This window comes from Salmo salar, chromosome ssa10 (assembly GCF_905237065.1).
Source record: "Salmo salar chromosome ssa10, Ssal_v3.1, whole genome shotgun sequence".
Taxonomy (NCBI): Eukaryota; Metazoa; Chordata; class Actinopteri; order Salmoniformes; family Salmonidae; genus Salmo; species Salmo salar.
In genome coordinates this window covers 43,062,396-43,075,241 of record NC_059451.1, presented here as the reverse complement: position 1 = coordinate 43,075,241, position 12,846 = coordinate 43,062,396, and the positions used below count along the sequence as shown (strand labels likewise).

Sequence of the window (12,846 nt, the reverse complement as noted above, 5' to 3'; positions counted from 1 at the left end):
TAACTCTGAATAACATCATCATGGGCTAACAAAATGTGCTATAGTAATAGCAAGCTAACAAAGTTTAACTCAATTCTCCTTCTCATCTTTGTGTTCTCTCCCTCAGAGAATGAAAAGTCGCCCGCATGTGGTGGAATATCATTTTTGGGGACGAATTAAAAATGACTTTGGTGAACCACTTTGACTTCACCTTCTAAAGTGCCACCGTACACAGAAATGCTGGTTTTAGGCAGCACTGAAAAAGCAGGCCAGGGCCCATGTTTGGAGTATTCATTGCGGTGTAGCCTAGCTTGTTTTACACCATCCCAGCAGGGCAAAAGACTCAGGGCTGGGACAAAATCATTCGGGGCTATAGCCACGAAAGCCCGGGTCTGGTGACGTCAATGGCCTGTTCCGTAGTATCATGACCTTCTGGCTGGTGTGTGCTTCTATCCCCTTGTGTTCCTGGCGGCGTTAAACTGAGACTGGGATGTTTTCAATGTTGTAACAGTCTTCACTACGGGGGAAAATATCTGCTTTTCTACTTAGTTAATGATGGATTGCAGTGTTGTGATATAACCACTGAAGGATAAAATGATTCCCTACTGATGGGAAATGTGATTAAAGAAACATACAGACAAAAGTGCTTATTATTATCAAGTGAGCTGCACACAATTCATAGTGTTGGCTGCTGTTAGCCCAGTACAAACATTTCTCTCTGCATCTCTGTGTATCTGTGGCTAGCCAGACATGATGATCCCTAACTAGAGATTGCCTGGTAGAGCCTGATGCATGCTCAATGACTCTTGGATCCATTCACAGATGCTTGGCTTGCTTGTTTGGTTTGATAAATTACCTATTTTCAGCTCTGTTAAGTCAGACCCCCCCCCCCACACACACACACACACACACACACACACACACACACACACACACACACACACACACACACACACACACACACACACACTAGCAGCGACCTGTCCTGCTCAGCATCTAAATGCCATCATTTGTCATTTGCATAGAGCAACGTCTATGTTCAAACAGGTCAGTTTGTGTGTATCAGGGGAATGAATGGGTGTTGTTGCGGTGTTATAATTAAGCAATAAGGCCCAAGGGGGTGTGGTATATGGCCAATATACCATGGCTAAGGGCTGTTCTTAGGCACGACGCAACGCGGAGTGCCTGGATACAGGCCTTAGCCATGGTATATTGGTCATATAACGCAAACCCCTGAGGTGCCTTATTTCTATTATAAACGAGTTGCCAATGTAATTACAGCAGTCAAAATAAATGTTTTGTCATACCCGTAGTATACGGTCTGATATACCACGGCTGTCAGACAATCAGCATTCAGGGATCGAACCACCTGGTTTATAACAGGTAATTTCTCATGAGCAGTAAAACACACAATAATGCAGCTGGAACTCCCCACTTGTATAACATGGTGAGACCATGAAATCCCCATCAGACATCTCTACTGTACATTGATCTATAGAAGAGTGTGCTTTTAGAGTTGGGTGCTGCAGAGTGGGCTTTTAGAGTGGGGTTTACTCCAGTAACTAACAGTACGTTTACTCCAGTAACTAACAGTATGTTTACTCCTGTAACTAACAGTACGTTTACTCCAATAACTAACAGTATGCTTACTCCAGTAACTAACAGTATGCTTACTCCTGTAACTAACAGTACGTTTACTCCAATAACTAACACTATGCTTACTCCAGTAACTAACAGTATGTTTACTCCAGTAACTAACAGTATGCTTACTCCAGTAACTAACAGTATGCTTACTCCAGTAACTAACAGTATGCTTACTCCAGTAACTAACAGTATGCTTACTCCAGTAACTAACAGTATGTTTACTCCAGTAACTAACAGTATGTTTACTCCAATAACTAACAGTATGCTTACTCCAGTAACTAACAGTATGTTTACTCCAATTACTAACAGTATGCTTACTCCAGTAACTAACAGTATGCTTACTCCAGTAACTAACAGTATGTTTACTCCAGTAACTAACAGTATGCTTACTCCAGTAACTAACAGTATGCTTTACTCCAGTAACTAACAGTATGCTTACTCCAGTAACTAACAGTATGTTTACTCCAGTAACTAACAGTATGTTTACTCCAGTAACTAACAGTATGCTTACTCCAGTAACTAACAGTATGCTTACTCCAGTAACTAACAGTATGCTTACTCCAGTAACTAACAGTATGCTTACTCCAGTAACTAACAGTATGCTTACTCCAGTAACTAACAGTATGCTTACTCCAGTAACTAACAGTATGTTTACTCCTGTAACTAACAGTATGCTTACTCCAATAACTAACAGTATGCTTACTCCAGTAACTAACAGTATGTTTACACCAGTAACTAACAGTATGCTTACTCCAATAACTAACAGTATGCTTACTCCAGTAACTAACAGTATGCTTACTCCAGTAACTAACAGTATGCTTACTCCAGTAACTAACAGTATGCTTACTCCAATAACTAACAGTATGCTTACTCCAATAACTAACAGTATGCCTACTCCAGTAACTAACAGTATGTTTACTCCAGTAACTAACAGTATGCTTACTCCAGTAACTAACAGTATGTTTACTCCAGTAACTAACAGTATGTTTACTCCTGTAACTAACAGTATGTTTACTCCAGTAACTAACAGTATGCTTACTCCAGTAACTAACAGTATGTTTACTCCAGTAACTAACAGTATGTTTACTCCAGTAACTAACAGTATGTTTACTCCAATAACTAACAGTATGCTTACTCCAGTAACTAACCGTCTGCTTACTCCAGTAACTAACAGTATGCTTACTCCAGTAACTAACATTATGTTTACTCCAGTAAATAACAGTACGTTTACTGCCGTGAGGAAACTATTAAAGCTAACAAAGATCTGACAGGCAGCGTAGAGGAACTCAATCTTCTCCCCAGTCACCTCTAGAGCCACAGTGCCATCTTGTGTTCAGTGTTGAAAAATACATCTTTGAGGGACAGAGTGACAAAGCAAAGCTCTGAAGTCATCTGCTCTTTCATATCATCTTCCTTAAATGACAGCATGCACTTTATGATAGTGTCATTGAATAATGGCTTTCTTAACCGCCACCATCTTTCAGCCTGGATGTTCCTTTCAGTTCCCGCTGAGAAATTATGGGAGCATTTGTGCACACAGAGCTTTGATTTACAGTTTCAATAAAAGTATTCCCATGTTATAAGGACTCATGATTTATTGCTGTTTTCGGCCCTCTCTCTCTCTGAGGGCATTTGTAAGAAGAGTTCTGAGAATGACCAGTTCTCTCCATCTTTCCTCCGTTCCTTTTTCATCTGTTTGCTCTGTGCTGTACAAACAGATTTCAGTTGGTCATTGTGTTATGTGATCTAGGGTAGTGATGTACACTTACCATTACAACAGCGGTTGAAGAGAAAACATACAGGAGGGTAGCTCTCCAGGAACATGGATGGAGAGAGAACCTACAGGAGGGTAGCTCTCCAGGAACAAGGATGGAGAGCCCTGCTGTATACTTACCATTACAACAGGGGTTGTAAATAGTAGACCACTTAAAGGTCCCTTACAGTACAAGTACAGGAGTATCATGGCAAACTGGAAGACTGGCCAATAGTTTCTATGCTCAGACCATCAGGCTGCTGAAAAGCCACCACTAGTCAGCTACCTGCTCCCCCCTCCCCCCTGCTACGCCCCCTACTACTCCCCCTATGGACACCCCCCAAATGACTTTTACTCTGCCCCCACCCCAACAACATTCATTACTGTTGCAGTTGTTAATATGTATATTTTAGTTTTTTAAATTCTAATTGTTATTTTTTTATCCACACCCCCTCAATGGCCATGCTGCTCCCCCTATGGTCATTCCCCCCACCCCCTAAACAGCCTTTACTCTGCCTCCCCCTATGGTCATTCCCCCCACCCCCTAAACAGCCTTTACTCTGCCTCCCCCTATGGTCATTCCCCCCACCCCCTAAACAGCCTTTACTCTGCCTCCCCCTATGGTCATTCCCCCCCACCCCCTAAACAGCCTTTATTCTGCCTCCCCCTATGGTCATTCCCCCCACCCCCTAAACAGCCTTTACTCTGCCTCCCCCTATGGTCAAATCAAATGTATTTATATAGCCCTTCTTAGATCGGTTGATATCTCAAAGTGCTGTACAGAAACCCAGCCTAAAACCCCAAACAGCAAGCAATGCAGGTGTAGATGTAGTCCTGTGTGGCTCAGTTGGTAGAGCATGGTGTTTGCAATGCCAGGGTTGTGGGTTTGATTCCCATGGGGGACCAGTATGGAAAAAATGTATTAAGTGTATGCATTTACTACTGTAAGTTGCTCTGGATAAGAGTGTCTGCTAAATGACTATAATGTAAATGTAGAAGCATGGTGGCTAGGGAAAACTCCCTAGAAAGGCCAAAACCTAGGAAGAAACCTAGAGAGGAACCAGACTATGAGGGGTGGCCTGTCCTCTTCTGGCTGTGCTGTGTGGAGATTATAACAGAACATGGCCAAGAGGTTCAAATGACCAGCATGGTCAAATAATAAAAGTGCTGTTATTGGAAGAGAGGTTTGGAACTCACTTTATCGGTCTATTAACTTAATTGATGTCTGGTGATGTCAACAGGCAGGCTGAACTCCACTCATGCTAAACATTCTGATTAGAAGGTCCTATGTAGATTGTAATTTCAACCAGCAGGAAATAACACTGATCAAATCTTTTCAGACTTTTACAGTGTTAGTTTCATAAGCTGTTGTACAATATGATACAGAGCACATGAGAAACTGAATTTTGACTGCACTGGACCTTTTAAGACATAGACCTAACTTTGACATCATGACTTTCCACTTTAATATTTTCATAAGTTGATGTGAATGATGTGACATACATTGCTGGGACAAAGACCTTTTGAGATGGCTAAAGGCTGTGTATGTCTCCTCCTGTGGAACAGAGCCTGGGTTAGTCATGATAGACAACGGATGTGCATAGAATATCACACTGATCCTAGATTAATAAAGCAACCAAATACTTCAGATCAGATGTAATACCTTTGATACAAATTTGATATGCTTGATACACCACATTCAATAGCTTCCTTCCCCAGTTGTAACAGAAACTGCTTCCTCAGTGTTTGTGTTCAGGATGCTATGGATCAAGTTCATCGGTCAAGTTCACAGGCTTGTCCCTTCCCAACTTCTCAAAGGGGATTTTTCCATTCCTGGAATATTAGATGTACACTTTATTTTCTGCATGACTTACTGTTTTATATACTTGTTTCTCCAGACCAATCAGATCCATTGATAGTGTCTCTTGTAGGCTCTGTCTGGTTAAGTTCAGCCTGTAATATTATGTTGGTGAACTTTGACCTCTGTCTCTCTCTCAGGGGAAAGCTGGGATCGCTGGCAGCACAGGAGAGAGGGGTGCCCATGGTGAACCAGTGAGTATCGACCAACCAATCAATCAAACAGTTGTCAAAGTTCTTTACAGGAACCCTGCCTAGACCCCTAAAGTGTAAGCAGCAACACAGTGGGCAGGAAAACTCCCTAAAAGGAATACACCTCAAGACCTCTCTTAGTGTGATGAGGGCGAGGAGTTTTCCGACCTAACCACACAACCTGATAGGGGAACACTCTGGGTCTTACCTATGACACTTTGGCTGTGTTTGTTCTGTGGTATATGAATGTCAAACAGACTATCCCTGCGAGGTGAACATGTATTATTAAAATGATTAAGCCTCTCTTCCTCCTGAGGCATTTGGACTTTGTTGGGGACAGGCAGCCCAATTCTGATATTTTTTCTTCTAATTGGTCAAAAGACCAATTAGTGAAAAAAGTATTAGAATTGGGCTGCCTGTGTAAAGGCAGCCATCCTTTTATGTTTTTATTTCTAATCATTTAATCAGCTCTGGTATTACTCCCACACCCTGAATCAGTTGTTCCAGGGCTCTGTAAAACGCAAGCTGTAAAGAGCGGTGTGATTTCATGTGGCTGATGGGATGTGAGTGTGACTAATGTTTCCAGCTTTGATGCTGACACACACACACTCAGGCACGCAGACACACACACACACACACACACACAAACACACACACACACACACAGACAAACACACACACAGACAAATACACGCACACACACACACACACACGCAGACACAGGCACACACACAGGCACACACACACAAACGCAGACACAGGCACACAAGCACACACTCACACAAACTTAACCCCCACATTATCCCTCTCAAGCATTAGTCTCCAAATTCTCATATTTCATGGAAAACAGTGGACCCCTTGAGAGCATCAAGAACGTCCAAAAAATATATTTCAAAAAGCTCCACAGTCATCAAATCAAATCCCATTTTATTTGTCACATACACACGGTTAGCAGATGTTAATGCGAGTGTAGCGAAATGCCTATGCTTCTAGTTCCGACAATGCAGTAATATCTAACAAGTAATCTAACAATTCCCCACCAACTACCTAATAAACACAAATCTAAAGGGGTGAATGAGAATATGTACATGTAAGAATATGGCTGAGCGATGGCCGAGCGGCATAGGCAAGGTGCGATAGATGGTATAAAATACAGTATATACATGTGATATGAGTAATGTAAGATATGTAAACATTATTAAAATGACATTATTTAGAATGCATTGTATAAAGTGACTAGTGATCCATTTATTAAAGTCGCCAGCGATTGGGTCTCAATGTAGGCAGCAGCCTCTCTGAGTTAGTGATTGTTGTTTAGCAGTCTGATGGCCTTAAGATAGAAGCTGTTTTTCAGTCTCTCGGTCCCAGCTTTGATGTACCTGTACTGACCTTACCTTCTGGATGGTAGCAGTGTGAACAGGCAGTGGCTCTGGTGGTTGATGTCCTTGATTATGTTTTTGGCCTTCCTGTGACATCAGGTGCTGTAGGTGTCATGGAGGGCAGGTAGTTTGCCCCCAGTGATGCGTTGTACAGACTGCACCACCCTCTGGAAAGCCTTGCGGTTGAGGGCGGTGCAGTTGCCGTACCAGGCTATGACACAGCCCGACAAGATGCTCTCGATTGTGCATCTGTAAAAGTTTGTCAGGGTTCTGGGTGACAAGCCAAATTTCTTCAGCCTCCTGAGGTTCTTCACCACACTGTCTGTGTGGATGGACCATTTCAGTTTGTCCGTGATGTGTACGCCGAGGAACTCAAAACTTTCCACCTTCTCCACTGCTGTCATGCCCTGCTGTCACGCCCTGATCTGTTCCACCTGTCTTTGTGATTGTCTCCCACCTCCAGGTGTCACCTGTTTTCCCCATTAGTCCCCGGTGTATTTATCCCTGTGTTTCCTCTCTCTGTGCCAGTTTGTCTTGTTTTGCCAAGTCAACCAGCATTTTTACTAGCTCCTATCTTTCCCAGTCTCTGTTTTTTCCTAGCCCTCCTGGTTTTGACCCTTGCCTGTCCTGACGCCGAATCCGCTTGCCTGTCCTGACCTCGAGCCTGTCTATCGCCTGGTACTGTTTGGACTCTGACCTGGTTTATGAACTCTCGCCTGTACCCGACCTGCCTTTTCCCTACCCCTTTTGTTATAATAAGTATCGGAGCTCAACCATCTGCTTCCTGTCTGCATTTGGGTCTCGCCTTGTGCCCTTATAACTGCTGTCCCTTCAATGAGGATAGGGGGGTGCTGCCTCTGCTCTTTGCTGAAGTCCACGATCATCTCCTTTGTTTTGTTGACATTGAGTGAGAGGTTGTTTTCCTGACACCACACTCCGAGTGCCCTCACCTCCTCCCTGTAGGTGGTCTCGTCGTTGTTGGTGATCAAGCCCACTACTGTTGTGTCGTCTTCAAACTTGATGATTGAGTTGGAGGCTTGCATGGCCACGCAGTCGTGGGTGAACAGGGAGTACAGGAGGGGGCTGAGTGTTGAGGATCAGCGAAGTGGAGATGTTGTTTCCTACCTTCACCACCTGGGGGCGGCCTGTCAGAAAGTCCAGGACCCAATTGCACAGGGTGGGGTGGAGACCCAGGGCCTCCAGCTTGATGATGAGCTTGGAGGGTATTATGGTGTTGAATGCTGAGTGGTAGTCAATGAACAGCATTCTTACGAAGGTATTCCTTTTGTCCAGATGAGATAGGGCAGTGTGATGGTGATTGCATCGTCTGTGGACCTGTTGGGACAGTATGCAAACTGAAGTGGGACTAAGGTGGCTGGTAAGGTGGAAGTGATATGATCCTTGACTAGTCTCTCAAAGCACTTCATGATAACAGAAGTGAGTGCTACGGGGCGGTAGTCATTTATTTCAGTTATCTTTGCCTTCTTGGGTACAGGAACAATGGATGCCATCTTGAAGCATGTGGGGACAACAGACTGAGATAGGGAGCATTTGCATATGTCCGTAAACACACAAGCCAGCTGTTCTGCACATGCTTTGAGGATGCGGCTAGGGATGCCGTCTGGGCCAGCAGCCTTGCGAGGGTTAACAGGTTTAAATGTTTTACTCACATCAGCCATGGAGAAGGAGAGGGGTGGGCACAGTCCTTGTTAGCGAGCCGCGACAGTGGTACTGTATTATTCTCACAGCGGGCAAAGAAGGTGTTTTGTTTGTCTGGAAGTGTGACATCGGTGTCCGTGACTTGGCTGGATTTCTTTTTGTAGTCCGTGATTTCTTGTAGAACCTGCCACATACGTCTCGTGTCTGAGTCGTTGAATTTGTCGCTGTTCACCTTGTCGCTGTACTGGGGTTTCGCTTGTTTGATTGCCTTGCAGAGGGAATAGCTATGCTGTTTATATTCAGACATACTCCCAGACCTCTTTCCATGGTTAAATGCGGTGGATCACGCTTTCAGTTTTGCGCGAATGCCGCCATCCGTCCACGGTTTCTGGTTAGGGTAGGTATATGTTATGGATCAGTTGTTACTTTGAACACAATCAAACCATGATGCACCACATCACATGATATCACAGTAACCCCTGTGGCCTCTGATTGGCTGTTTTTCTCCTCTAGGGGCCCAAAGGACCCGTGGGGGACGCAGGACCTGACGGAGAGCAAGGACATGAGGTAACTGTAATATCAAGATTGGATCTCATTATTTTGTTGTCGTTTCACTGTGATTTTCACTTTACTTCTGGACACACACACACACACACACACTTTGTTTTACTTCTCTCTCTTTCCACAGGGCACTCCTGGCGGAGAGGGGGAGCCAGGTCCAGTTGGAGAACCTGGGATAAAGGTTAGTGTCCTAGAGAATTACTGATTTGGGTTTTAAAACCCCCAAAACAAAATGACAAATCAGACAACATGCTAGTGAAGTTTACTGCTTTGCCTACTCACCCATTGAACTTGTACAGAAGATGTACCTCAACATACCATAGGTATGAAAAATATAAAAAAGATGTCAATGTTAAGCTGAGAGCGGTACCAGGTCCTATTAGTACCCAGAAGCCTCTTGGAGGGCCATGGCATCTGTTCAGCCCTGTTTTGGGTTATGTCCCCCTGAGGGGACGTGACCTCCTGAGCACTATGAAAAACACAGTCAAAACTCGCAAATAAAGTACTTAAATCTAAGTAATATTTTATTTGGAAGTTGGAATACTCCTGGCCTACAGTACCTCAAGACTCATTTACAGAACTTAGAGTTGAGCTTGTCTTATTTTGTATAAACTCCTGAGCACCTCTGTTGTTGTGTCCCTGCAGGGCCACGGGGGGCCGGTTGGAGGAGAGGGGGAACAAGGACAGCAGGGAATGAGAGTGAGTCCTGACTGAGTCCTTCACAAGACCTTCTAAACACAGTCTATGCTCCTAATCCTGCTCTGCTTGTGTTTGGGAGAATCCGATATGCCCGTATATTTACTGTGCCCTCATTTGATGGAGATGTGTAATCCCTGGGCCCGGCGAAGGCCAGGGCAGAGTTGAGACTGATTTGTTTTTGTCTGTTGGACTGTATCAATAACCTTCAGGGATGTCGGAGGAGCCTCTCTCCCCCTCTTCTTGGGCCAGGGGAAAGCACTGTAGAGAGAGAGGGTCCTTTATGTCAAAGCTTACTCTCAGAGATCCTGTTTATGATTATTCAAACAATCACACTGTTTTTATTGTACATTCTTATTGCCGCTAATACATCAATTCCACTGGGCTTTTTTTTTAACCTCCAGACACTTAGGATTTGTATATGTAATCGAGAAAACAGCGATTGCTTACACACTTGTTGCGGTATTTGACTCATTGTGTCAACTCTACACACAAGCCAAATAAGACACAACACTTAAGATTAACATCTCACTTCTATGTCAAAATGAACCTCTGTAATCAAAACCTAACAATCCTTTTTCAAAATAGCATTTTTCCAACAAAATGGTATGCACATGCACCATTTGAATTACTCTTTCAAAGCAGCAACAACACACTAGTGTACTTTATACAAAACACTGCTGTCTTTAGTACTTTGTATACCTTATACCCATTTTCTCATACAGGCTTCTGTGAAAGATTGTTCCAGTATATCTACTCACATTTCAATGAACACAAAAATAGAAAGGCTTAAAAAAAATATATGTACAGCTTATTTTTTTGTAATTGCAGGTTTTTACAACAAAAAAACACAAAGATAGGTAGAAGTACAGTAATCAATACAATATGTTACTGTAAAGTCACGGAAATTAAAAAAATTACAGTGCAGTGGTAAATAAAAAATAGTATTGTAAGGGATGGGGTGGATGGTTTATGGATCCCACCTTCTGTTAGGGTCTGGCCACATCACCTCATCCACATCACAAGCAATGTCATCCCTGGCTAGGCAACAGGGAAAATAACGCCTTGCATGCCATATCCAACCCTGGACTGACCCCACCTCAATGTCTCCGCATGCCTCTTCCATTGCAGAAGAGGCAGGCTGGCATGTGGTTGGCGTTCATACACTTTCCAACGCCAAGCCGAAAATAATTCCTCAATCGGATTGAGAAATGGGGAGTAAGGGGGCAAGTATACAACTGTGAAGTTATTGTGGTTGGTGAACCAGTCCCTGACCAGAGCATCCCGGTGGAAACTAACATTATCACAGATGACAACAAACCTGGGCTGCTCTGGTCCGTCCTGTACAACTGCATTATGTAGTGCATCCAGAAATATGATTATGTGTGCAGTATTGTAGGGACCTAGGGTGGCATGGTGATGTAGAACTCCTTGCAGACTAATGGCGTCACACAAGGTGACATTTCCCCTCGCTGCCCAGGGACATTCACAACGACTCTTTGTCCTACAACATTTCGGCCCCGACACCTGGTTTTAGCCAGATTGAATCCAGTTTCATCAATGAAAATGAACTCATGAGGCTGCATCAAAGTCCAGGACTCTCTGTAACAGAAAATGCATACACTGTACTGTGAATATGGTGTAACTCAAAACACAGGACTACAATGTCTACATTTTCATACAAGCATGGGGATGGGAGTGTGGTTGGGTCAGACACATTCAGTCAAAACTACAAGCTACAGGCAAGGCAGGTGCCCCCCCCCCCCCCCACACACCTGCTTTGTCACATACTGCTTTGTCTGAATGTATCTATGCAGTGCCAATAAGCCACAATCTACTGCCATTAGTGTATTACAGTTAATGGTAGTGACACTTACTTGCACATAGTCATAGCGAAGGTCTTTGACTAACGCTGTTCCTCTCAAATGGAACCCTGTACAGCTGCTTCATCGTAAGTTGGTGTTGACACAAGATGTGGCAGAGTGTGGACATACTGACACGGTTGATGTTATGGAATGTTGTGTGATCTGCAGTGATTTGCTCTCCTAGTTGATGTAGGCGGATGGTGTTGTTTGCCAACACTAGATTGACAACGGCCAGTTCCTGTTCATGGTGAACAGACGTGGCCTTCCACCCTCAGGAGGTCGTCTGGCAGTTCTGTAGAAAATGCAAGAATATGATGTCATTGGTTAGGTTCTTTTTTACATACTGTACTGTCATACTGTACACAGTAACATCAACACTGTATTACATGTACTTCACAACACTATACCTATTTTTTTTGTTCACTGAGGAGCATAGACCTAATATTGTAGGACTACATTGTATTGTACTGTGATGCAGAATGATGTGCAACAATTACATAGGTACAGTCTAGTGTAGAAAGTTGAAGACATACCTGTTCTCCAGTCTAAATGTCCGTATTATGGATGCTACCGTGTAGCGACTCAGGTTGGGCTGGACCCTCTGCCCAGGCTCCCTCATCGTCAGGCCATGATTTATGACATGGTCCACCAAAGTGGCCCTAATGTCATCAGAAATATGTCTCCGTCTATTGCCTGGTCCCCTTCTTTGTTCTTGTCCTCCTCCTACTCCTCTCTTCCTCTTCCACTTCCTCTCGCTCTCACTGCCTCCATGTTTGCAAAGTTCTCACAAAAGAAGTGAGCTTACCTGAGGTCTATTTGTATTGCTAAGGCTCAGACTAATTGGTGTTCAATTACTGTATAAATGTTTTCATGTGTGGGTGACGCCAATTTCAGGAATGTTTTGCATTTTGAATAGAAGTGTTTTCCCAATGATTGCAAGAGATTTCATTCTTGAACGAAATGTCTAGTGTATGAAACAGTGTGTAGTGTTTTGCAAGTGTGTTGCAGAATTGCAAACAAAGTGCAAAGCAGAAAATGTGTTTGTACTTTTGGTGCCTTTGTTTAAGGCATGGTTACAAAAGTTAAGGTTTTGATGCTTCTGTCTAAGAATTCACTTTCAGTGTGTAAGCAATCGGCAAAAACTGTAATCACAATGGCTTACATATAACGGAAGGAAAATATAATCGTCACAGTCAGGCTCTATCCAATGTACAACATGTTTCATGCCCTGTGGGTCTGTGTAAGCCTACATACATATGAG

The 12,846-nt window shown here is 43.5% G+C and overlaps 1 protein-coding gene across 1 annotated transcript in view; it reads left to right on the top strand.

Moving 5' to 3' along the window:
• The window catches only part of LOC106560452 (collagen alpha-1(XXIV) chain), a 199,288-nt gene that overhangs the window by 134,811 nt on the left and 51,631 nt on the right, over window positions 1–12,846 (top strand). The window contains exons 32-35 of the mRNA XM_014123375.2: window positions 5,375–5,428; window positions 8,977–9,030; window positions 9,152–9,205; window positions 9,670–9,723. Coding sequence (XP_013978850.2) covers window positions 5,375–5,428; window positions 8,977–9,030; window positions 9,152–9,205; window positions 9,670–9,723 — 216 coding nt within the window. The remainder of the gene's footprint in view (window positions 1–5,374; window positions 5,429–8,976; window positions 9,031–9,151; window positions 9,206–9,669; window positions 9,724–12,846) is intronic.